Source organism: Cheilinus undulatus, linkage group 6, assembly GCF_018320785.1.
Source record: "Cheilinus undulatus linkage group 6, ASM1832078v1, whole genome shotgun sequence".
NCBI lineage: Eukaryota > Metazoa > Chordata > Actinopteri > Labriformes > Labridae > Cheilinus > Cheilinus undulatus.
The window spans coordinates 22,959,709-22,986,797 of record NC_054870.1 but is presented as its reverse complement, the minus strand read 5'-3'; the positions used below and the strand labels follow the sequence as shown (position 1 = coordinate 22,986,797).

The following is a 27,089-nucleotide window of genomic DNA, read 5'->3' as shown; positions in this document are numbered from 1 at the left end:
ATCATAATAATATAATAATAACATTAAAAAAAGAGATTTAACAAGAATTACACACTCAAAAAGGATGTTCTGGTTTCAGCTTCTTTGTATATGTGACTGAGAAAACACACTTTGTCTTATCTTCCAATGTGCACATTTAATGTTTAAATAGCAACATGTGTTGATACAACAGATGTTGCTGTTAACATAGCTGGTATTTGGGAAAATAACTCAAAGTGCATTTTCACAGTCCACATTTACTGCGCTCGCAGAAACAGCACGTCCTATTTTTAAGGGTGCACGAGGCGCAGGTTGGTTCCTCAAAGTGATATATCACATGTCTGCACATTGCTCTGTACATACCTAACATGGAGAATAGTTTGCTTTCTGAATATACTTCTCAAGTTACAAAAGAAACAAGTAACAAAAAAGAGAGAGAGAATGCACTGCGTTGCGAGAGTGTCCATTAAGTTTAAGGCGATTTTTAGAGCTCACAGGTTTTTTTTTTTTACTCATCGTGATTGATCATCATTGGTGGACTCTGCATGAGGAAGTGATCATTCATTGGTGGGAAGTGATTGTTGATGGGAGGAATGGTGGGTGGGAGAGGGGGGACATGGGGCATGAAAGAAGGGGAAATTTTTCCATTTCTTCTCTGAAGTGAAGAATGAGAACAAATAATCATCCACAGTTTTTTAAATTGGATCCATGTTGAGTTTTTCTCTTCTCGGGACATTTTTTAAAAAAGGTTTTTGTGTAGCATTTTCACCCACACACGCAGTCCTTGTGTGTTCATTTGTCTGTGTGTGGCTACTGAAGCTAGCGGTCTCTATCGTTACACATGTTGTGTTTACCCCTGGAGTTGTTGTTTATTTATTATAAGGCCACCACACTGTGAAGACGCTGTGAGCGTCTTCAAAGTATCAACAACCCAGAGTTGTTCACGCTATCTTAACCACAGAACCTGCTGAATTCTGCACACAACAACAAATCAAGAAAAGCTTCAACTTTTTTGACCCTACTGAAACATCATTATCTGTATTTTTCTTTCTAACACCCCACAGTTGTTGCTGGATCCTGTACTAACTTTTTCTTTTATTTTGCTTCCATCTCTTACTTCCTTGTTTTCTGTGGGTCTGAAAAAACACCACAAACAGAGCAACTAAGGATAATGAACCCCATTCAGGAACCTTTAAATGGAATTAACTCTCTCAGGAACCATTGAGGAAGCATGTGAATCCAGTCCACAAAGTATATAGAACCTCTAGGAAACTAAACGATTAGCAGTAAGCAAGTCATTTTGATCATACAGCAACACATCTTTCCCATCAATTTGCCCTCAGACTGGTGACATATCAAATCTCCCAGCCCTGCAATGGTCAAGTCTGTAGAAAGGGAGGAGGAAGGGATACAGGAGGGAAGGGGAGATTTGGGGAAAAGCTGGGATTCGAGTCCAAGCGTTCAATAAGAAATCATCCCGGAGGATGAAGGAGGCGCCACAAGAAGGAGAGCTGTTAACGTCTGTTGACAAGTGGCATGAACTGATCAGGTGCTAGTCGGTAACAATTAGGTATCGAGGAGAGTCAACCCTCAGTTAACAAATCCTCATGGAATCAATAAATCCGGAGTCAGGGGCGTCCACTCAGTAAGACCACTGTTAAGAGTCTTCGCCATCGTCCCCATCATTTATGGAGCAGTCTTTGGTCCCATACAAATCTGCCAGCTTCTTAAACCTCGGCCCCCAACTCTGCAGATAGTCATAATCCAAGTCAGACTCCGTTGTGACCGACTCGAGGGAACTCAATGACCCGGCCAATGATCCCCTGCCCTCATATCCGTAGATCTGAATGGAATCGTAAGGAGGTGCAGTGGGGTCACTGTCAGCCTCCGCAATCCGAGTCTTGATGAAGTCATCCACGTCCACGCTGTTCGCTGCAGGACGACCACTCCCAGGCCTGATGGGATATTGAAGCTCTGGTTTGATGTCCTTTCTTGGGAGGAAACCATTGGCACCATCGGGGTTCTAGGAACGTCAAAACAAAGAACCAAACTTTATAATCTTAGACATGCTTACGTAGAAACATTAAGACTTTAGCTTGAACATATGCAAGTATTGCCCTCAATTACTGTATTATTTCTTTAAACATTCTTCATACCTGCAATGTTGCAATGTCGAAAGCCTCAGTGTCTTCCTCACCACCTCCTTCATCATCATAAGTGATAATATTCTCCCTGATGTCCTCCTCCTCGAACACTATCAACGGCTCCTTTTTCTGACGCCTCAGTGCAACAAACAACACCACAATTGCTGCCAAAAGGAAACACAAAATGAAAAAAAAAAACAATTTAATAAAAATGATCTTCTTTAGTTATTAGATAACAGTTTTCACATGTCTGCAGAAATGAGAAAAGTGAGAGGTAAATGATTAGTATTCACTGAGAGAGACAGTGTAATTAGACCTCGGACACAATAATTAATATTATTATTTTACTGTGCTGTACACACTATCCCATTTGAGTTGCAGTGGGTTATCAACATGTCACTCTTTTCAAAAGGTTTTTGGTAACATTGACCCCTTAAAATGAGGAAAATGCAGGATAAACTCTGACTATTGGTTGTTTGCAATCCCGTGATATATAATGTCGATTTGGGGTCAGGTAGTGGAGCACTGCCATAAGGAATTAACAGGAATGGAAGAAAGTTTCTACTTAACAGCTCTAAAAGGACAGCTATGCTGTGCTTAGGATCAGAAAAATTCCATATACATTGAGTATGATTCCTACACTTTACAGAACAGTGGTTTTTACCACAGCTTAGCAGATTTACCTGACATGACGGTAATCAATATCACAAATTACACAGTCCTGAAGACCTGCTTGTGTCTAGCATCAGCTAGCCAGATGATGGGTGACAGGAGTCTAGAGGAGTCTTGTACTGAGCTAAGAGGCTAGTTGAGGCCCTTTTAAATATCACATTATGTAATGATGTGCCATTCGAAAATGAGCCATTTTTACAAAAATGTACTTTAATGTGAGCTAGGTAGCTAGCTCCCATTCGAGTGCCAGTGTCCTTTCCACATTCTTTGTTGTTAGTTAATCCACATTTGAAAAGCCAAACTAATACCAAATGAAGAGCCATTCGGGAGCCAGACAATCAGCTCTACTGAGATGAGCCTACCTGGAGAGAACCCCCACATGTACAGAGAGGAAATGTACACATAAGGCCCTGTCCAACCAGGATTCAACCTAGGAACCTTTAGGCTGTGAAGCCCAGTCAGCAATAGAGTCAGACGCTACAATTTTTTTTCATTTATATCTCTCTATCAAACTGTTTTGTTTGCAAAAGCTGGCAGTTTTTGGGTAAAACCTTGTTCAAAGCAAGCCTATATAACATGAACTCGATATTTTGGGATAAGATTAATTCAAACGAACAATCAATTGAAATGTCATGTCTGATGAAATAATCTTATGCAAATCTTAATCCTGCTTTATGTTGTATGTATCTTCTTGTTGTATTCTTAGACCCAATGACCTGTGATTGTTATAATAAAATCGTAACTCCTTACCCAGCAGAATGACAATACAGGCCAGTATAGCTATCAGTGCCCCGGTGCTGAGACCTGCAGGGAGAACGTAGGGCTCCACGTTACAGGACAGGATGGTGTTTTTGCTGTCACAGGAGCACACTCTGATGGTCAGGGTGTTGGTGCTGCTCATGGCAGGGAACCCATTGTCGTTTATCTCAATGGGAAGGTAGTAAACATCCTGATTCAGACGACTGAAGCCCTTACGGAGCACATAGATGCTGGCTGTGCTGTCTGTGGAAAGAAAAAGAAAAAGGAACGGTAAGTAGGTTGAATTATTAAAAGATTCTAACTTTAGACTAAACAATGGAAGCTATAAACTCTGATTAAACTTACTGATCTTGTACTCATACAGACACACAGCAATGCAAGTTTTTTCAGAAACTTGTGCACATTATCTGTATTCATCATTGTCTCCACACACCCAGTGTGGTCTACTTGCACACATTTTCTTCACAAACATGGGCCAATGAGGTGTGACTTTGTTGATATTAAATTCCTGCTAAATAGTGCATCCATTCCTCTTTTCTGGAGGAAGTATTATCAAAAGCAACTTTCTGTGTTGTCATGACATTGTTAGCTCCTGTTGTAGCTGACTACCTCTGTCTTTGTCCTGTCTAAACATTCGGTCTCTAATATAAAACTGTTGTTTAACAAAGAAAGAGTTCAGACACTTTGTTTGCTTTCTCAAAGCTTCATTGCCACAGTCATCAGTATTTTTATTGGAAATACATCACAGGCAAACTTTGCCTCATATTCACAAATAAAAGTACAAGTAAAATAGATTCAATACTGTAGATCACATCACACTGCTAGTGGCTTCTCTCCACTGGCTTCCTGTCAGTTTCATGTCCATATCTGTGGAACTAAATTTAGAGCTGCGAACTCCTGTGAAAGTTTTAAATCGTTGCTTAAGACCCATTTCTATTGGCTTCTCATTCAAGTTAGCTTTACACTTTATAGCGCTCTTATTTATCAGTTTTATTTTGCTCTTGATTGAGTTTTAGTGCTAATTTTACTTGTATTTGTTCTTTTAGAATCATGTTTTATCCAGTATTGCAGTTTGATCAATTGAGGTTGTTTTAAATAAGCTAAATTGAAAATTCAACTGGACTTGTACTACAATTGTTTAAAAGACTACATAGCAACAGCAAATGTTTCCTATACACCTACTTCCTTTTTAGATGCACCGTACAGATCCTTCTCGTATTAGACAATTCCATAAGGACCACTTAACAGTCACAGTTACTCTAGTGACCACTCAACAGTCAGTTACTCTTGTAACCAATTAACAGTTTTATTGATTTATTCATATTTCTATTATATTGTATTGTGCAACCACTTTGTTTACACAAAGTTGGCCCATTTCACATTGCTCTGTATAAATATTTATTTCCAGTTGAAATCTTTGTCTCTTTGCACCTTAAACATTTTTGGCTCACAGTTTTCTTCTGTTATTGTACAGCATGGTTCATATATTTAAATGCTATTATTGTCAATAATACTGCATAAATTTCAGACATGTTATTGCGACAACCATGTTAACGTAATTTACAATGTTACAATGTCATTTAGACAATTTTGTCTGACACACCATACCCCTGAGAGATAGACAGGTGTTCATGGCATTAAGTACCATATTGATAGAGGTTGTGAAAATTTTGACATCCTTCAGCAGATCAGTGACAAACTCTAAAATGTTTGGCATCAAGTAATCAAAGTCCACGTTTTTGACTCTATGGCAGCTTGATAATTTTTGCTTTTCATGTTTGCACCTTAAGCAAACCTGACCAGAGTCCTGAAAACCCCTATATCCACACATTTTCAAATACTTTATAAAGAGCTTGAACAATGCTGAAAGGAGTAGAACATGCATTGCTTACATTAGCAAAAAACAAAGTACATACAAAATAATGACCCAGCACATTCACATATAAGTACAGGAAAATAAACTTAAGACTTAAACTTTTAAACCCAAAAGAGATTGGAGGTAACCCCCGACTGTCTCTATCACTGACATCACTGTCATCTGTTGCTACCAGCCTCCTGCCAGCACTGATACTCCCAGACAGCTGTGTGCGAGTCTCTCTGTGTGTAGATCTGAGAATAGGTCAACAGATGGAATGAAAAACTCCCCATGCATAACTATCTTTCTCCCTATATCTCATTCATTCAACTATCCTGTTTATGTATCTATATGTTAACAAGGAGGATCAAGAGCATACTGCTGGTAAAACACTGCTGTGTATTGAAGATCAAGTCAATTTTTCATTATAGTGCCCAACTGATCCACCAAATCCCATCCCTCCCTCCCTGTTGTTTGTGTAAAACTATACTCAACACAATTCATATTTCAATTTTCATGTTTGTCTTGTTCTCACTCACTCTCTCCCTCTCTTTCTTCTGATCTTGCTCGTACTTTCCTTCAGTTAGTCTCTCTCCCAGTACTCACAAAACTTAATTCAATCAGTCAGCCCCTGAAGATATATGTACAGACGGACAGAGACCCCAGCGCAATTAATATAACCCGCAGGACGTGTGTGTGCATTTGTGAGTGTATGTGTGTGAGAGAGAGAGGGACTCAGAGCACCTGCTGCTTTCTACAAGGTACTGTAAGCCTCCATCTGGTTATGCTTTGATCTAATCCGAGTTAAAGGGGGAAGAGAGAGAAAGAGATCACTGAGCTACCTGACAGAGCTGGAAACGAAAGAAAGAAAGACAGAAAGAAAGAAAGAAAGAAAGAAAGAAAGAAAGAAAGAAAAAGAAAATTCGAATAAAGAAATATAAATTCCAATCTAAAGGTTGTTTACCTCTGTTGTCTGTGAGGGAAAAGTTGTTGTTGTGGGCAACTTCTGGAGCTAGGCTGAATGTAAAATGTTGCCTGTGAGCCATTTCGTCTTTGTCCACTGCACTCACTGTTTCAATGACCTATAAAACACACATAGACACTAATCAGCAAAGAAAGACACAGGGTTAAAATGGGGTGGGCTGACTCATGATACAATATGGTACGATACAGTATAATACAATACGAAACTATATGACACAACATGAATAAGAATAACATATATAGATGTTTCTACACCTTTACTAGAGTCCACTTTCTAAGGAGGCCTTCTATAGTGCCTCTTCAAATCATGTCCAATTTATTTTACTACAGGTGAACTCCAGAAAAATCTCTGCAAAGATCCAGAGAAATGGAAGGCACCTAAGCTAGATTTCACATGTTAATTCAAAGGGTCTAATTAATTATGTAAATGTGATATTTTAGTTTAATACATTTAAATAAATTTGCAAAATGTTTAAAATTATGTTTTACTTAGTCATGATGGGGTACTGAGAGTGGATTAATAGGAATATATATATATATATATATATATCTCTCTCTCTCTATATATATATCATCAGGATGCCCCTCAACAAAATTGAAAAAAGTAAAGCGGGTCCAAATACTGTCTGAATGCACTGTATATACCTCACTTCAGTGAGCATCAGAGCACTTCTACTACTGTTTTTGCTTACATGAACTGTAAAAGGTGTACAGTTTTAAAAATAAAAACTCCCCTTCATTGTTGCGGGTAACATTCATCTTTAGTAAGTAGTAATGAAGTGGCTTAGCTTTTTCTAATGACAGGTTTGTGTTCCATCACATATCTAATGTTAAAATTACTGAAATTAACTAATCGCTCATTTTTACTGTAAATGTATATTCATCAGTCCCATAACCCACAAATAATAGGTACAAGGCCTGAAAAACCTATTTTGGTTAACTACTAATAAGGTGGAGTAATAATATGGAGTAATGTGGCATGTTGCATAATGGTGCATAATGGTGAGAAAAACTGTAAAGAGCTCTGTATCTGGTTTTGTTAAAAATATAAATATTTGGCAACAATAATACAAATAATGCACCAGATGAGTCAAGGCAAAGATACATTAACATACCAATTTTTGGTCCAACCCTTATGTTAAAAAATGATTTCATTCAGTTTTTGTGCACACAGTGCATTTCCAAGACAGTGCTGTAACAATGCTCTGCCACAATTAAGCCTTAATACATGAAAAACTAGAAAAGCACTCAGAGAGCGCAGACCTCCGTCATCAGCCCTATCTCCCAATAGTGAAGAATCCTTTAAAAACATTCCTGTATCCAGACAGTGATCCGGATCACTCCCAAAATGTAATTTGCAGATTACTCCCTCCCCGGTGGGGTGGAGACATGGTGAGGCAAAGCATTAGCTTCGCTACATGTGGAACTCATGGGAGAGGGTGAATATTCCTTTATTCCTCCCAGCATTGTGAGTATTCTCGCTACAAATCGCTGTCTTTCTCTCTGTTACGCTCCGACTCGTCTCCTTGACCAGCATGTGTCTTTCAAACTCTATAAACTCCAAAACTTTGAATAAGTTACTCATGTCCGACATATCCTGGTGTAAAGTGGTAACAGCGCAGACATCTGCCATTAGCCCTATCTCCCAAAAGTTCAGAATCATTAAAAAAATCCTGGATCCAGACGGTGATCTGGATCAGTCCCAAAATCTAATCAGTTCTTCCTTATGCCGTTTCTGACATTTCCTGAAAATTTGATGAAAATCCATCCATGACTTTTTGAGTTATATTGCTAACAAAAAAACAAACAAACAAACCCAACCAATCACATAACCTCCTTGGCAGAGGTACTGATCTCATAATGGCACGGTATAAGGTGTTCCAATCTGTGGTTGTTTGGGTTTTGGGCATTCATGACTGAGAAAGAGCACAGCACGGCAATGGGGAGCTCCACATTCCACCTTCCCATGCCTCTGTAACGTTCAAAGTGAAGGCAAACATTACAGGAACGCAAATATCACACCTTGAAAAGGCACTGTGAATCACTGTGTTTTCCTGGCTCACATTTAAAGATTTTTTTTTAAATTCATAGAAATATAATTTAAACTTCTCATTATGCAAAAAAAAAAAAAAAAAAAAAAATTAGAAATAAGGCTAACAATGATCGCAATCATATCATGTCTATGCATGTTCAGTAGATTGAAGTTACTGAAAATAAGAGCACATTTGCATAATAAAACATATATAGAATTGTCATTATATTCATATCAGAGATGGACCTGGTGTCCACATCATCACTTTATCACCATAACTCCTTAAAACACACACATAACACTCTTTTCCACTCTCTTACACACAGACCTACCTTCCCTGGAGCAACAGATTCACACATGAACACCTCGTTGTTTGTGGCAAACTCTGGAGGGTTGTCATTCACATCTTTCACTCTGATGTTAACACGCACTTTGGTGTCTTGATGGTGGCCTCCTGTACTCGGACAAACACATAGACACACACAGTATAATGCACAGTCATGTGGATTCTGCTTCATACAACAATCCAAAAGAGAGAATGTCATTCCTGCTTCAGTATAGAAATGTGATTTCTAATCTTTTTTGCATTGTTTAAGCAAGAAGATAACTAAGACTATTTTTCCCTAAAGATTGCCTGTCAATCAGTCAGCCACTCAGGCAGCTATTTGTTATTTTGATTTGCAAAAATTACTGACAAGAGTTTGTGTGACATGAAAATATCCCGTCAGACAATGTGCTGCCTTATCAGTCTGCTCCCACGCTTTTCCAAAAAAGTATCAAAATGTGACAAATGTCAAATTATGCCTGGTGGAGATTTTAATGAGAAGAAATTATGTTACGCAGACAGAATAGTGAATAAAACAACCAAAATAGACTCATCCCCTGTTTATTTAGAATAACAACAAAGAAAGAATGACTTTTCTATCAATATGTTCATCTTAAAAAAGTAAAAAAAAAAAACAACCCTCCATTTGTAAACCATACTGCCCTGCATATTTGCAATTCTAGTCAGTATGACTTTTCCACTACCCTGTCATTACCAGGCATTTATTTAGCTTCCCAGGGCCTGTTAGCGGTTAGCAGAGCCTGCTATGGTCCTAGCTTTGTGGGCGGCGAGCCCGTTTCCATCTGGCCGTCTGGCGTCTAGCACGCCACAGAGAAACCACGCAGCACTCTGCAAGTTTTGAGCCCTGACCACAGAATACCAGGGTGGGGCCACTGTGGCTCACTGTTTGGAGGGGCTTTTGGGGCCTAACCCGGGGAGCGAAAGCTCCGGAGGGCCTGTGGGTCATCTGGCATTTCCCTCTCTCCACCCCCGCTCTGTCTTTATAGTAAATAGGGTTGTTTGTGGTGGAGATGGATAGTTAAAAGTTTAGTGGAGCCATGACTGTTTTTACTTTGGATTTTACTTCTTTTTTACTGCATCAGAAGTTCCATAACAGTTATGTGTTGTCTTAAATAAAGACACTTTAAGGAAAACAGTGTTTCAGCGGATGTTTGTGTCTTGCTCTCGTTTTGTAAGACTTTTGGTCCACTCTAATAGCCAATAAATATTGCATGGTTAAGCCACTTGCCACATTTCAGGGAAAGTTGACATCTATATGAACACAGCATATCTATATATCTGTCCCTGGCCCAAGTATTCCATGGGAGCAACATGCCACGTGTAGGAAAAAGTAATACAGACTGGCCAGCGATACCAAACAAAGAAACTGTAACACACTACACATACAAAAACACTGGACCAGCTAGCATCTGCATGAAGACATCTGTCTCTTCTAACACTGAAGCTGAATTTGTAATAAGTTTACCAAGGTTTAGGCTGCTCTTCACTGATATTCACAGCAAAAAGAAAAAAACATATTTTAGTCCTGCCTAGAGGGGGAAACAGTAAAGACAGGCAGGCTTGAATGCAACCAAGTTTGTACATAAAGTGGAGTGTTTCCAACACCGCAGAATGACAGGTTGGGCTCTAGATGCCAGGAACATATACAGCCTGGTGGCTATCTGGGACTTTTCCATCCATTTGTTCACATTCAGCTTTGTCAGTAGCAGGCATACAAATGTAGTATAGCTCTTTATTCAACTGTTCTGGCTTGAAATATTCATGCTCTCCCATTGACAGTGTCACAATTTGGTAACTTTATATTCCAATGTAATGGGTGTGAGTGTGGTGACTAAACAGTAATATGTCAGTCTGCAGTTCTCATGCATCCGTACCTATCTCCGTTGCTGACACAGAAATATTATGCCAGGCCTGTGTTTCTCTGTCCAGTGGTCTCGTGGTGATGATCATGCCATCTTCGGAGTTTATGCTGAAGAACTGCTCCACATCTGTGTATCGAGGGATCATGTACCTGAAGAAGAACAAACCTCATATAAGTACCATTTCATATAATATAAGGATTAAAGAGACTTCTAGCCTTTCATCTGCAGAATTTACTTATACAGTCACAAAGAATTCATCATCGGGTCCTATGTGCCACAAGACAGGCTGAAGTATAGGGGGCAGAGTGAAGGTCAAGTTTAACAGCATTTCTTTTGTCTGAGCCTTTTCACCCCTGGACCCTTGGAACATCTGCATCATCACCAGGGTCTGTGACAGCCCGACTACCTGTTGGACAGTACCCTAGGCTTTTTTCAACAGATTATATTCCTGCGCTCCTGGTAATATGCAGGTACATTCAGATTATTGTCTAGGTTGTGTCAATTTTTCCTTTGTGCCTTATGGTGCCCTCAGGTAGTCTCACTTATACCATTACAGGCCTTATTTCAGCCTTTCATTGTGTGGCCCAAACATGCCTAAAAGTTCTGCACAGTACTGTAGATGTGCATTAAAAGTGTAGTTTGCAACCTTCTGAGTAGATGTCCAGTGGATTTTGCACTTTAGCTCCAGTCTTTCAGACTTAAACAAAGCTCTTTTTGTCGCAATATTCCTATCCTCACAGGTAGAATAGGGCTTACGGATGGAGAGGGAGGGGTTCATGCAAAAAAACAACAACAACAACAACAACAAAAAAACATGTTTGAGCCTCTGAGTAACACAAACTATCTGAAGGAAGCCATGTCCTGCCAGTGGGAACATAGAGCTGAGAAATGGTAGGCTATGGTATATTCATGACATTGTTTTTATTCATGTTTAAAATGTTGCATAAGGTGGCTGAACAGTAGTGCAGTGGTTAGCATTACAAATCAAGGACAGCCTGGATTCAGAGATTTTAAATGCCTTCATATGTTGAATGAAATTGAAAAAACTTTTCTTCCTCACAAAAAGGGACATTTTCTTCTTTCAGATGAACTTTTATTCCAGCTTTGTGGTTATTAAACTTAAGAGCTTTCTATGCAGGTAACACACTGCTGTTTATTTGAAATTTAAAAAATGCAAGGCATGCATCGCAATTTCCTCCTGAGGCTAAAGTTATGTTATGATTAAAGTGCACTGATTGTTCTGATCCATGTCCATAAAATGTCTCTGGCTATGCTTCTGCAATCCCATTTTACATCCCAGTCCTACTGAAAACTTCTAACAATATGTAATTTGTGATTTTTACATAAAACTACGAGTGTAAATCCAAGCGTCTCTGACTCATATTGTTTGTTCAGTGTAGCTGAAGGAACACTATTTAAAAGTTATTTCTTTGGCGTTGTTCCATCAGAATTTAAAGAAGTGTGAAAAATTCAAATTCTACCACTGCTTCAAGCCAGACTCTAAATTGTGTTTGTGTACAGTTTGTGTGTGTGTCTGCGCCAGCTTTACCTCACAGGATTGTTGGCAACATCGGTGTCCTTGGCGTGGACTCGTCCCACCAGGGTGCCTTCAGGCGCATTCTCCTCTACCTCAAAAGTGTAACTAGGAGCTACAAACACAGGAGGCTCATCTGCATCCTCCACTGATATCTGCAGACAAACAGCAGAATTTTAAGAGGGCCCCTGTGATTTTTATCTGAACACACAAACAATAATCATCTCTGCTCCTTATGTTATCACATGCACTCACATTCTTTCCCTTATATTTGAATAAACAAATACAGTATCTAAGCACACATGCCAACAGGTTTTACATGCATACCTTTATTGTTGCTTCATCTTTATACGGCCCCCAAGCGAGGAATTGAGGGTCAACATGAGGATTGGATCCTTCCACCTTCAAAGTGTATGACCTTTTCGTCTCAAAGTCCACAGGCTGAAAGGAGAAAAATAAAGAAAAAAGGAGAGAGCAGATTGAATCAGTTAATTTAAAATTCCTCCCAGTTATAGCAGACATTTACTTCAAATATCCTTGTCGTATCTTATCATTTTCAGTGTCATAATGTCTGACTGCTAGAGAAAATAAGTCTCATTCTGATTGCAGACACCAGCTTGGAGAAATGCAGGCAGGCACCAGCATGGTACCTTTGGCTTCTGCTAGGGGGAGCTGTTGCTACATGAATGGAAACAGGCATAAAATCACTTGGAATGACAATTGCAGCCCAAGTACTGCCACAACTATTACACTGCAAAACACAAGGAAAAACCCAAATGATGACTGTATCCAAAGATTGTTTAATTGTATTATGAACCACAACGCAAAGATTATCTTTAGACCATGGATAGAAATGTTTATTTTTAAGGGCTGTTTTCTCCATTAGAGAAACAAACAGTACACATCTGTTTTTAATGAGCTAGGATTAGATTTGGGAGTTTGGGACACTCTATAATAAAAGGGAATAGAGAATCTTAAGGTCAAAAGGTGGGACATGAAATTCAACCCCCACCAATCAGGAACTACAGTCTAATGGCTGCTACACCAGAATTTCTCCTAATTTAGTGCACTTTTGTAACTGTTGAAGGAAAATTAAGAATATATAATGCACCCTTAAACCCCTGGCATTGGTTTTCAATATCACAGTTAGCTCAGCCTGAGATTAAATTCACTCATATTGAACTGAGCTTCAGTTCACTCACTCAATATTGGGAGAAAAGCCCATTGACTCTTAATGGCCTTGGTATTGAATTGTTTTGAAGCACGTCGTTCAATGCCAACTTCACTCATTTTCCTTACATAAAACTTTGATTAAGTCATTTAAAGTCATTTAGTTTGTCCATGTCTTATCTGTTTCTTGTAAAGCATCCTTGGATTTCTTGAAAGGCGCTATATAAATTCAAGTTATTATTATTATTATTATTATAAATAAAAAAGTTGCAAAGCAGGTACTTAGCGATGAATAGTGCTATATGAATCTTTTTCTTTCTTGGGATTATATTTTGATGTAGTGAATGTATACTTGTGCTGGAGAAACTTTTAAGCCAACGAATTTGTCGGCACACTTTGTGTAAACACCAAAATACCTCAGGGAAGCTTTCTGCTATGATTAGGACGATTTGTGCATTGCCAGCAGCAGATGGCGAAGACTTGACGTAGCCATAATCACTGTTCTTTTGGGTATCATCACTGTATGACAAACCCAGTTAATATCCACTATCCCCCTCATCACTATTTCTCCAGCTGGTAGAGAGATGTTAAAATGGCAAAGTCCCAAGAGCAAGCTTGATCTTTTCATCTCCAGGCTACCCATCTCTTAATGAAATCCCAGAGGGAGGAGACAGGCTCGTAAGCCCTGTGTGAAGGGTTGTAAAGCAGAGGGAAGCTGTAATAGATTTATGAGTTTGACACACACGGTTTAAGAGGTTACCAGTGATTAAGATGGCTTCCTAGACAGCCAATTCATAGATTTTCATACTAAGAATGCATCAAAAAGAGACACCACTTCAGTGTTATTACATCAATTATAGCCTCTTGTAAGTTTATGTTGATCCCATTAGACTATCCAAGAGTTGGCATCTGCACCAGCCTGTAGTCAACAAGATGTATGATCATCGATTTACACATCAGCTGCTTTAGAATATAAAACCACTGGACTTCATAAAGCCCTAAAGTGTTGAATCATCACACTTCTGTTAAATCCAGGGAAAAATGGCTCAAGATAAATACCATAAATACCAAGCAACTATAATTGAAGGATGTGAAATACTCTGATGTTCATGATGTAACCACTGACTGTATAAAACATGGATGTGGTCTTTCAACCAATGGTGCTTTAAGATGCACAACAAAGCCCCACAATGGAGATTACCATAATGGAAATGCTGACTCTCCCAAGCTTTTGATCAATCTAGAAAGGAGCTAAGAGGTAGAGCAGAGGTCTCTACCCTCTTGGACAACAGCTACAATGTGCCCACCTGTCAATCACCTAAACAGCATTTCTGATGATGCAGAAATCTTCATCTTGATATAATCAAAACAGAAATGTTATGCAAAATTACCCTCTGTACAGTGTGTACCAATAAAGAAACAAGCTATTGTTTCCTGATTTTTTTTTTTTTTTTTTTTTTTTTTTTTTAGCCCAGGCTGATGAAAACAGATGAATTAGCCAGAGTCCATGTTTGTCATCCGGCAGATCCATCTTGCAAAGCTACAATCTGAAATGTTTGTGCCAAGTCTGGGAATGGACCAGACCAATCAGCATCATTTGAGGAGAACGAGGCCTCTACAGGTGGGGTTTAGTTATAGTGGAAGCCAGGAGCAATGACTGCCACTGGCATAGAGATTAGCTTGGATGTAGCTATACTATAACTGCAGTCATATCAAAACTGGACTGAATTTCTTTATTAAAAACGAACAAAGAACAGCAGTCTTTTAGTAGACCTGGACAGCATTATCTTATTAAAAGAGAAGCAAAGAACCAACTGAAAGCCTTTCTTGGTGGACATGTTTTTGCTCCTCTTTTGGCTCGCCTCAGCATGAGTTTTATCACCAACAAGCTCCACTGTTCCTAAACTATGACAGCGTCTGCCTTCTGAGCTCCTGCCATACTGAGGCTGTGCTACCTACTCATTTTGTCTTGTTGCTCTGATTGGCACGTAACGAATGTAACAGACAGAACATTGGCCCAATTACCTTATGAGAAATTTTGAAAAGTCCTGCACCTCCCAAAACACTTTGTATGCAGGGTTTACCAGATAAATCTGAAATATAACCCATGCAATGGATATGTGAAACAGTCTATCTGGCATGACTGGTAAGTTAACATGTTAATTTTTGCTGTAAGAACAGACATTGTAACATGGAACATAAATCAAGCCTATAGCGTTAGTTCGCAAGCCCTCATCAGCTGACTGCCAGTTGATCTGCCTCTAAGCACCCTATTGGCTAAATGCACTCAGGCTCCTTTATTTAAACTGCTCTTACCTGACTCTGCTTTAACCTCTGCATGCTGCTTTTTTGCAACCCTCCTCCACCCCAGCTCCTCCTTTGTTCTGCTTTGACTTAATCAATGCCATTCCATTGTCATTGATACCTGCTGTACTCTGGAGCTTTTCCTGCTTGTCTCCCTGCCTTAAAAGATACTCCTTGGGTGAGCAAGGCAGTATGCTTTGACTTTCCAGGAAGTGCAGTGCTAGTTACACCCCAAATGGACAGACACATTTATAACAATGCATGTCAAATGGAATGACATTCACTTTTGCATCAGTCAACTTCCTGGCAGCATAGAAGTTAACATGAATGGGCAACAAAAAGCTTTATGCTACAAAGGAGGAGGCTGGGGTGGAGGTAAAGCTTGGCCAGATGGAAGGCAGTTTCATCAGCATTGGCAAAGCTACAATGTTCACATGCCTCTTTTGTTGTTTCTTCTATACCTGTTTAAGGTCTTTTCCTGCTAGAGAAGTTCAAGAAGTCAAGCATTTGTCTCTGCAGACAACAGGAGCTCTTACAGTAAGTTGGTTTCAATTCCCATTATGCAGGTACAGCTTGGGCAGCCATATTGGGCCACCTACATGTGCTGCTGATGGACACAGATACTTTTTTGGCCACGGGTATGGTCAATGTCAATTTCTGTGCCTTCCTCCTGAACTATTCACCACAGCCTTTCAGCTTTGCCCCTTTAATCTGAACGCAGCTCCTTCCACCTTATCAGGACATGATAAGTGCTGTTAAATGGGTTGATAATGCAACAGAACAACACAGAATTGAGATGCAAAAGTATTATATAATCGCTTCCTTTTGTCGTTGGCGATCAAACATGGCGTCCAGCCCCCATCATCTTCTGGCAGCACCTCTGAGAGTAGCTTGCAGTCGCTCTTTAATCCACCAGATTCAGAACTGTTTTTATGTGACGCCAAATGACTCAGTGCTGGAGGGACGATTTCCTCTCAATGGATTGTTCCACGCTCATTCAGCCGAAGCGGCATTCGAGTCTGTGGTGCCGGTGTTTAACGTGTTGATGACAGGTACAATGCTAATAGGATAGATGTGACCCAGTTATTTCATTTTCCCTTCTCTCGTCACGCTCCCTCTGCCTCTGTCTCCTTTGCCCTCTCTCTCTCTCTACCCGAGTCTATAGATCCACTCGCTCTTCATTCTCTGCCTCTTTGTGTAATCAGGGTGAGATAATAATATTCACAATAATGCCTCCCCCTCTACTCCCTCTCTCTCTCTTTCTAACACACACTCTCACACATAGCTTCTTAATATTCTGTGGACTGCTTTCGTCAGGACACAGTTGAAAGAGAATAGCTGATTAAAGCTCATCCCCATGTGTGTGTGCATTTGTGTTTGTGAGAAGGGGAGTGAGAGAATAGAGATTAGTGAAGGGTACTCCCGATACCCATTTGAAAGTGTGTTGAGGTGTGTTGCCTGGTTGTGTTTGTGGGGCGTGAGTGTGCATGTAAGGCCTCTAATTTTGCATGGCACTGCCTTCGGGGGGCAAAAGGTGTTGATTTCCCCTGGGATGCATCAATACACAGTAATTACACACGCACAAACTTGCGCATACACACAAATTTGAGTGATGATACTAGCATGGTTGCATGGTATCTGTATTTGTATGCATGTACTCACACATGCACACTTCAAATAAGCATCAGGCTATTAAGCTATTATTCCATGAGACACAGGATGCAGAAGAGGGGGTGTTGTGCGATACATCTGGGCATCTTTTCAGCGGCCTTATACATGCACAAACACATTGTACACACACACACATTAATCATCAAATATGAATCAAGTTGTAATTCCCTCCTGAATACATACAAGCAAAAATGACTTTACATAAAGCATAAAAGGAGCCTGTTAGGTCAGTGTTAACCACAGACTGGCAACAAATGCGTTTAATATTTCAAGCTATTATTGTCATCAATCAAATGACAACAAGAGGATCTACTGCAGCAGCAAAGTTTGGAGGCAGCATGACATTCATTAATCCCTGTATGTATTTGTTAAATACTCCTACAGGCCGGCGTTGTTGTACATGTTGAGAAATGCATATTTCAAGAGCATGACATATTTCAAGAGCACCTGCAGCAGTTTTTAAACGAGAATTATCCTGTTAGCTCTACTAAAAGAATCAAGTTAGAGGGCTGCGCTGGGATGAGGTCTGAATTTAATATTTGCTTGCACTAAAATTGTTGAAGTTTGTAAACAAGGCACAGTCTAATTCTTCAGATGCGCACAGAAGCTTTAACGCGCCTTATAGCGCTGCGGACATACAGTATGAGTGTCTCCACTGCTTTGATGCGCCTCATGATGCACAGGAAGGGACTGGCACAGAGATACTGAGCCATAATACTGTTATTTGAGGGGAAATCCCTTCTATCCATAAATTTTGATCTCTTTGCATAAAGCGTTTAAATTTACGGTCAAGGACAGGAACAGAAAGGGGCAAATAGAGTAAAAACAAACTCTCTAGTAGCTTACTGGAGTGCGCTGCGTTTTTTGGCTCTCGCGAACAATGATCAGGAAATAGTTCCACCTACGGCTTAAAAAATAAAGGGTGTGTACATAAGGTCTGTAAATATGATCCTGATGTTACTCTTATTAACATAACCAGGGTTAAACTAGTCCAGGCCAGCTGTTATGGTCGATGTTTTTGGAGTGTGATGGCTGATGAGGATGTGTTTTCTTTCGTGCTTCATTCAGTGAGAAAACTTTGACTAGAACAGTGAAAAAACATGAATGCAATATTATAATTTCTTAACCTGAACACAGAGTTTGTCATTCCGTGTTTTACGTGGATGGTCAGACTTTAGGAGGAATTGAACGTGCATGTTGCGGGTGCAGGTGGGAGGGAGGGAGGGATGACACACACTGCAGAAGCAGGTGTTAATGGTAAGGAAATCAGAAGGAATGGGCAGGTAGGGTGTTAGCTGTCTGACGCAGGACTCTATCTCTACATCCTGTCCATTAAGCGCTGTGTGAATGAGGAAGAAGAAAACTTTTTTTCTCTGAACATCTTGCAAGGCTCCCAGTGTGTGTGTGCCGTGAGCGCGCATGGAGAGAGAGAGACAGAGAGCGGCGAGGTGAGGCTGGACGGTTTCACGAACGAGGGGCGCAGAGGTTAGAGGGTTGCAGGAGTTGATGATCTGTTGCACTGGTGGACCCATCCAAAATGTTCAGGGCTCATGACGTCGCCCCCTCAGTGTGGTGCGCTAGGCAACTGCCTAGGCGATAAGCCTATGCCCAGAACTGGCCCTGCTCTGTGTAATTGAAATTGTATCATTTAACAGTAAAACTCTTAATAATTAGCAGGTAAAACAACTTTAAGTGTCACACAGAGTCTTAACAATATGATAGAACAATATGCCAGTTTTCCACAGCACATTCTGTCCAGAAAGTTTACACCAGTATTCGGATTGGTGCTGAGTATAGGCCAATACTCTGGCATCAGAATCAGTATTGGGAAGGAAAAATAGTATTGGAACATCTCTAATTTTCACAGATTATACTGTATATTAGAGGTAGACTGTTTATAGGCCTGGCCAATTATTGATTCCGATATTTGGCATTGAGCAGATTATCGGTATCAGCACTTATTTTACCAAAACCAATGAATTCAAAGGTGTGCTACTTTGGCTCCACTGCTAGGTGTGTCGTCTCCTCTGGCCTTGTTATCAATCTCTACAGTCTCACCTAAAAGCCAATCAACACTGGACCTGGATGGCACTGAGACAGGGAGCGTGTTGCTCTGTGCTGTTTCTCGTGTTGATGAAATAAATGGTTTATTTTTCATAATTTTTTAAACATGCAGTTTTGCTTTTGCAGTTTTTGTTCCCATACACTACTAATGATCCGTATCGATATCAGCCCTGAAAAACGATATCGGTCAACTCTTATAATCAGTGGACCAAGATCCTTTTTGCTGTAAGGTAACGTCGCTAACCACTGCATCTTTGTGCAGCCCCTCTTAAAAAAATGATGTATTTAAACTTCTCCTATGTGCTGTTATGAGTGTATTTAATCTAGCAGAGGCTGCTGTGTTTTTTTTTTTAGTAAATTCAATCAAATCTAGAAACTGTCCTGTCCTTAGGTTAAACACCTTGCCCCAGGCTGGAGTAGAAGAGGGGGAATTACTCAGTATGATCATAGACTCATTTCCTCATTAGTTTCTGGGGACACTGAGGGGGGTGAGAGGTCCTCTAACCCTTGCAGTCTTAATACAATGCTGTAACACAGAGCTCTGGAGGAAATCGCTCACGCAGGCGGTTGTGAGAAAAAGCATGAAACAGACTTGTATCGATTGATTCAGACAGAGATTTTCCCACAGCATCAGTAAAAACGAGTGATGGGTTAAGGTTGGCTGCTCTTTTGAGCAACATTATCGCTGTCTGAAGAGGAAATGCATCTTTCTGCAAACAGCATCACACTCATAAGGACATGCTTTCATAAACATGCAGCACATTGCCAAAACCTTTTACCATGCAATGCACCTTTTGGAGACAGTTTAAATGACTTTCTCATATTTTCACCCCACACATATATTGATAACTTTTAGATTACTTCTTTTTTTCACTGTGAGATCGAGAGGTTGAATGCCCCAAGAGAGACAGAAAGGCTACCACAGCTCACTGAAGGATTCAGTCCATAATCCTGACCTGCAGCCACACATAGAGCACAACTCTGTGTGAGTGAGAGAGGAAGAAAAAGAAGAAATGAGTGAGGTTCAGTGTATTTGACGGAGCTCTGTGTATGTGTGTGTGTGTGTGTGCATTAGAGAGACAGAGAGAGGAGCGAGGGATGGAGAAAGGAGCGGGAAAAAGTAATTGTGTGTGCTGAGCTGGATCACTGACAGCTATAGTTATAGTGTGTGTGGGTTACAGTCATAGTGCAGAAGATGAGCTCTTTGGCCCAGGGAAGCATGAACGTTAATGCACTCTCACTCACATCTACAGAAATCAGTGCTCGTATGAGACAGTGAAGGGAACACAGCAGAACCTCCCCTTTGCTTCCACCTCCTTCACTCCATACTTTTCTTTTTTATGGACACAAAGTAAGTGAATTGTGGGTTGGCTTAGACTCGCTCTAAACCACTGCTGTCTGAGGAAAAAGTGCAGTCTCCACTATATTGCTGGGCTGGTAAATTGAAAAAAAAAATGGTTGATGACGCATTCGTTTCCATGATAGCTTGCTGTTCAATTCACTGCTGTCAACAAAAAGTACTTTTGACCAGCATTCTTTACCACAAACTGCTACAACATGTATGAATCTCCCCTCACATATCAGTCAAGTCTTCTGCAATCCAAGACCGTCAAATAATCTGTAAATTTCAGAACAGCATCTAAACTCTCTATATCTCCCCTTACTTTCCAAATCTTGTTGACTTTCAGCTCTTGCTTACAATGTTACACCTTCTTTCTATTTTCACTGTCACAGCCCTCATAAAAGCAGTCAGATCACAAGTGGACAGCACTTAATACAGGTGAAAACTACCTTCAAGACCCAGAGAGATCTGTTGACTTAAACTAACTAACCACGCATCTCTGACAATAGTCACGTTTACATGGACACTTTTATTCCAATCTGATTGAAATCAAGCTGATTAAATGTTTTGGGTAAAGCATTTACATTGTGTGTGATCTATCCAATCGGATGTTTATATGTGCCCGTTTTTAATCGGAATAGCGGCCACCGCATCAACGGTCACCACTAGCAACCATAAATCATGTGACCTGTGTGTCACATGATTTATGGTTGCTGGTGGTTTCCAGTGGTATACAGTCCCTCCGTTATTTCTCTGCCCCCATTGAGACCGACATCCCCTGAGTCTTGGCTTTTCCACTACCGGCATTTGAGTCTAGTGACCCGTTTCTGCTGGTGAGAACGGCTCCCGCAGTTACGTCAAGACGAAGAGCATGCGCAGAAAGAACATGTCAGATGCATGGAAGAATTTTCCCTCTGATCGGGTCGTGAAAAGGTGTAGACCACCCCTCTGCAACCAATTAGATTTTTAATCGGATGGGGCTTGATTGGGTTGATTTAGGTGTTTACATGCAGCATTTTTTAATCAGGTTGAGGGTTTCACCCGATTAGAAGTGTCCATGTAAACGCAGTAAGTGTAGCTCGAACACAACCAGAGCATCTGCAGTCTGGTTAAAAAAGTATTAAAAGTTGATAAATCAGTTTGGCAAAAATGAGGCTTTAAAAGGTATTACATGCAACTCTATAAGGTCTTACATTTTATTGTTAAAAAAAATCATATTAAAAAACAACATGGTAATTGGTTTGTTCTGCTTATGATTAAAACCCCTTGAACCCTAAGGTCCCCAAAATGGGGACTTAGGCATTGGCAAACACAGTGTGAAATACTGCACTAATCATGAAAGAATATAGTGATGTTTCACATCAAATTAAACAGCAGAACCTGGGCTACACGACTATATAACCCTTTTTTACATGCCCCAAACACAACTCAAATAACATCTAAATGAATTAGGACATATCAAACTCTGTACAGCTCAGCTGTGTTAACCCACTTGCCATATTTCCAGCTCTACAGCTACGACACTTCATGAAGAACACACGATCTTCACCTTAAAATGAAATTTGTTTTAAATTTTTGCAGTGTGCCATCTTCATTTAGGCCTACTCTTCACCAGTATCACATATACTCATATTAACACATCTCAACAAAACTCGCAAGTGTTCCCTATACGATGACACCAGAATTATTCAAATCGACCTTGTGGTTGCAGATATATACCCATTTTATTATGGGTATGCAACTTTCGAGCAGAAACCTAAAAGATAAATAGAGAAAAATAACCTCCGGGTTCAAAGGGTTAATACTTACTTTAAATCACACATGATGTCTCACACTGCACATATACAAAAGTAAAGTGATCATGGACACATCAGTGTTTTAAAATTTGAATAAAAGAATAATATACGTATTGTGAAACGAGCAGTAATGCCTTAACATTTTCCTCAAAACCTAGGCTGTTTGACTTAGTCAATTTAACAGAAGTGCACACTTGTAAATAAGTACTTTGAGACTGTAGAACAGCCACTCGAGGTCATTTTACTGAAAAAAAAAAAAAAAAAAAAAAAAATCAGACTATCAATTGCCAACTACCTTATGGTATCATACTGAGGTTTTTTTTTCCTCATATTCAAATGTCAAAATGATTCAAGAAATATTAATTTGCATACTACAGTAAGAAATAGTACATTTTATTTGCTATTTTGTCACATTTTTATCCAACAATCAGCACAAAAATGTACAGAAACTGAAGATGTGATTGGGTCTTGTATGATGAGGGTCTTGAGGAGGCATTAAAAAGAATTAAATTTAATATCAGATTTTCTGTACATACCCTGACATCACCACCGGTGGTGTGGATCAGCTTAGTGATAGAGTACCATGAACTGAAAAGATTGAGATTAATCTTGTCCTTAATAGCCTGCACATGTATATGGATTCTTGAAATATTTTTGTTTTTATATTGAAAGCAAAATCAGGGGAAATCAGTTGTAATCTATTTACTACTACTACTACTACTAGGTCGTCCTCAGACGAGCCCGCCATCTCCGCTTCCAGTCATCCCGGTTCTCCATACATCTAGCCAGCTCCTCGGTACTTTGCACTCCTATGTCTTTCTTGAGTACATCCTTGTATGTTATCGTGGGACGACCTCGTGACCGTTGCCCATGTGTTGGTTCCCATAGCACCAATGTGCTAGCTGGCACTTCCTGATGTCTTTGGCAGTGTCCTGCTAGTCTCATCCTCCTGGCAGCTATTTTCTCGCTCACTCTTGGTGTTACTTTGTACAGATTCTCTATCTATTTGACTGCTGCAAAATATCAGAAAATATAATTTTAAATAGAATAAAATAAATATAAATTTTACAAAAAGAACAGTACAAAGAAATGCTTTAGAGGTGCACATGACTTTTGACTTGTCCACTGAGCTGTCTGTGACTTTATATTCTTCTCATTTTTCTGAGAATATTTTTAAGGCATTTGTGCCTTTATTTTTATAGGACAGCTGAAGAGAGACAGGAGAGAGAATGGGGGAACACATGCACCAACTATGTGCCGAGGCCAGGGATCAATCCTGTGACCACTGCGTCAAGGACTACAGCCTCTCACCATGGGCGCCTGCTCCACCCATCGAGCTTCACTGGTGCCTGTCTGTGAGTTTATTTAAACTGAAATGACTCATTTTACATCACTGTTGCTGCCAGGGAGACATTGCAGTGGTTTAACTTGAGTGTAATGAAAGGGACCATAAAGTATGCAATTTATTGTGATTAAAAAAGGACTGCACTAATTATGAACCTCGATAAATTGCAATTAATGCAGTAAGTATTTCATAATGCCATGCAATAGGATACAAGAGGAAGAGATATGACGTTATATCACACCACTTAATATGATGTATATGATGCATTACGATGCAATGTGATATAATATTGTATGTATCATAAAATAATATGACACAATACAAATACAAAATAATACTATACTAAGTATATGATGTGTTATATGACTCATAAAATCTTAATTTCAGCAAATCAGATTGTCTGTGAAATCTCATCAGATCACCTTGTTTTTTTCTATCATAGTATTCCAATGTTGCCCCAGAGTATAGCACTGTATTAATATGTGGTCCCAGCCATACTGTGCACTTCATAGCTATTAGCATACCACAGACAAGCTAGTCAGTGAACATAAATAAGACAACAGAAACTGAAGAGCCATATATGTTCCTAAGAAAACAGCTGTAGACTAAAAACAGAGCCAAAGGAACATGAACAGTGGATGAAAATGTACCAGGGTGGCAAACACAACCTGAAATAATCCCCAATTTTCCATAATAGCTGATAAAAGTGTTGCTGTCTTTGTGAAAGAAAAAAAATGACATTGCAAGGGCTTTTCTTTGATTTCTTACCTTCTTCAGTTTAATAACAGCCTCTCTGGTCTCAGAGTCGGTGCTCAGTTCAAACATGTTCATCCCATCTCCGTCCACTAAGCGGTAGTTCACCAGTCCATTGTCCCCAAGGTCCGGGTCTTTGGCCTTAAGGCGTCCCACCTCCTCTCCTGGCACTTTATCCTCTGATACAGACATGGGGTACACACCTGGAAGAGTTGGGGAAGAAAATCAATAAAAGCAGGAAACTCACCTCACTGGTTTGAGCTTTCAGTGTCAACCTGTGGTCACCGCTTACTTTTGTATTCAACGTCTTTGGAGACTCGCTGGCTGTCTGCCAGTGTGTTTACTATCTTAGGCAGGGTCACTTTTGGAGGGCAGAGGGGGGATTAACACCAACTATACCATCTGTTTTGTATGGCCCAAAGGATATTAATATCCCCTATAGTGTCAGGTGTGTGTGTGTCTGAAGGAGCAGACACCTGGCTTGCAGAATGAGAGCAGTCAGACCATATGTCCACTCTCTCTCCTCTTTTATTCTTTTACCTCCCTCAAGTACTCTCTCCACCTCTCTCCTCCTTCAATGTTTGCTCTCTCTTTGCTGTTGCTGCTCATTTTATCATAAAATCTTTATCTCTCTTCTCATCTATCTTTTTCTAAATCTCACTTCCTACCCAATTTTTGCTCAGAGTGGACCCATCATTTTATGGCTAGTAACAAAATATTAGCATGTTTATCCTGCCCTTCCAGGTGTAGCAATCCTTTGAATCGTGAAATACATTTGGTCTTGTGACTTCGGAAGAGATGTGAGTAGCAGAAAGAATCAATCTGTCAAATCCCTCCAACCCTCTTCCTTTTTAAACTTCTCTCCCTCCTCTTTGACTCTCCTCTGTCGACATTCCCCCCTCCCTTTCCCTCTCTCATCATTTGCTTCCAAATATCTCCCTTCATCCTCACCTCTCCTCCCATCTCCGCCCTCTTTTCTCTCAATCCTTACACTCCTTCTCCTCCTCCTTTCTTTCTCTGCTTCTTTCCCTCTCACTCTCTCATCTGTCTGCCTTTTCTAGGCTAAAAAAGCTAATTTTCATCCCTGCCCTCCCTTTGCCCTTTTCCTCCCTCTCTTCTCCTGTCGTTCTATTCTTGCCTCCCCCCTAAGTAGCTTAACTTCAATGGCTCCTGGCAGCTGAGTTAAACATTGTATGACAGAACACACAGGCAGTCTGGCATACCTGGCTGTGAGCTAAAATGAAGCACAGCACGAAAAGCACAGGAAATGTACGTCAGCATTCAAGGACCACAGTGGAGACACACTTAAGGTCTTTACTTCAGTCACACATACTTTTGTTTTCTTTACAAGTTAATGCAAGAGAGGGTGGATTTGAAGATATGAGAAAGTTATACGTTAATTTTCCCACATAAATAACAGAGCTCTTTGGATTTGCACAGATGTCCTGAACTCACTCATAAAAACATCATGCTTTCATCCAGATACCAATAAAAATCCTCATAAATATAAGTCATGTGATGTCCACATTTTCTTACATCACTGACCTTAATGAGATCACATAAATTACAAAAAGAGGTCCTTTTATTGAACTAAATAATTCATGACTAACTGGTGACTTCCATGTGTCTTCATGTTGGAAGCATTAATGTTGTATTGAATGTGCATAGCTTTTCTGCTTTACTTTGTATTACTTAGGAACCACAGCCTTTAACCAAAAAAAAAAAAAAAAAAAGGCACCAGCTTTTTAACAGTTGTCATCATTTAATGACAGTTATTCTGAATATTGTTTATGCATGCTTACAGCTCGTACTGTCTCTCTAATGTGTGTTAATTTCACTGTGGTGGGTGAGGAGTATTGCTGAACAATTAACAGCACTCGACTATTCAAAGTTAATATTTGCCACTTTTGTGTTGTGACACATAATCATCCTAAAATGCACTGATGGCATTTTTCGTTAAATGTCACAATAGATTGTATTAATTAATCTAAATTAAATTTAGGGGATTTAATCAAAATTCATATTTTTATGCTCTGTAATGTGTTGTACATCTTTATTCTCCCTTCTGTTCTTAAATTTTGTTATCTTACTTTGCCCTGATCAAGCCAATTAAAACAGTCTGTTTTACATGGGTTAGCACTATGCAATCAATAGTAATTCCAATATTGCTGCAATATGAACTTTCACAAGGAGCATACTGCAAATGAATATATATATATATATATATATATACATATATATATATATATTAACCTTTATTTAGCCAGGTTGGTCCCATTGAGATCAGAGATCTCATTTTCAAGGGAGACCTGACCAAGTATGGCAGCATATATACATATTTGTATGTTACATCACAAAACTACAGCACCAACAAAGTAAAATACTAAATAAAACATCAATACAGTGTTTTAAAATATGGATACAATATGAATGAGTTCCCAATCTTACGCAAGCAAAGGACTTTATTTATATTTCGA

At 39.7% G+C, this 27,089-nt stretch overlaps 1 protein-coding gene across 2 annotated transcripts in view; it reads right to left on the bottom strand.

Annotated features, from left to right (window-relative positions):
- Positions 1 to 995: 995 nt before the first annotated feature.
- The window catches only part of cdh11 (cadherin 11, type 2, OB-cadherin (osteoblast)), a 144,094-nt gene continuing 118,000 nt past the window's right edge, over positions 996 to 27,089 (bottom strand). For both annotated transcript variants that reach the window (XM_041790321.1, XM_041790322.1), the window contains exons 8-16: positions 24,628 to 24,815; positions 12,495 to 12,608; positions 12,183 to 12,322; positions 10,646 to 10,782; positions 8,758 to 8,879; positions 6,374 to 6,491; positions 3,546 to 3,797; positions 2,136 to 2,287; positions 996 to 2,002 (exon numbers count right to left, since the gene is read on the bottom strand). In XM_041790321.1, coding sequence (XP_041646255.1) covers positions 1,637 to 2,002; positions 2,136 to 2,287; positions 3,546 to 3,797; positions 6,374 to 6,491; positions 8,758 to 8,879; positions 10,646 to 10,782; positions 12,183 to 12,322; positions 12,495 to 12,608; positions 24,628 to 24,815 — 1,589 coding nt within the window. In that variant the 3' untranslated portion in view covers positions 996 to 1,636. The remainder of the gene's footprint in view (positions 2,003 to 2,135; positions 2,288 to 3,545; positions 3,798 to 6,373; positions 6,492 to 8,757; positions 8,880 to 10,645; positions 10,783 to 12,182; positions 12,323 to 12,494; positions 12,609 to 24,627; positions 24,816 to 27,089) is intronic.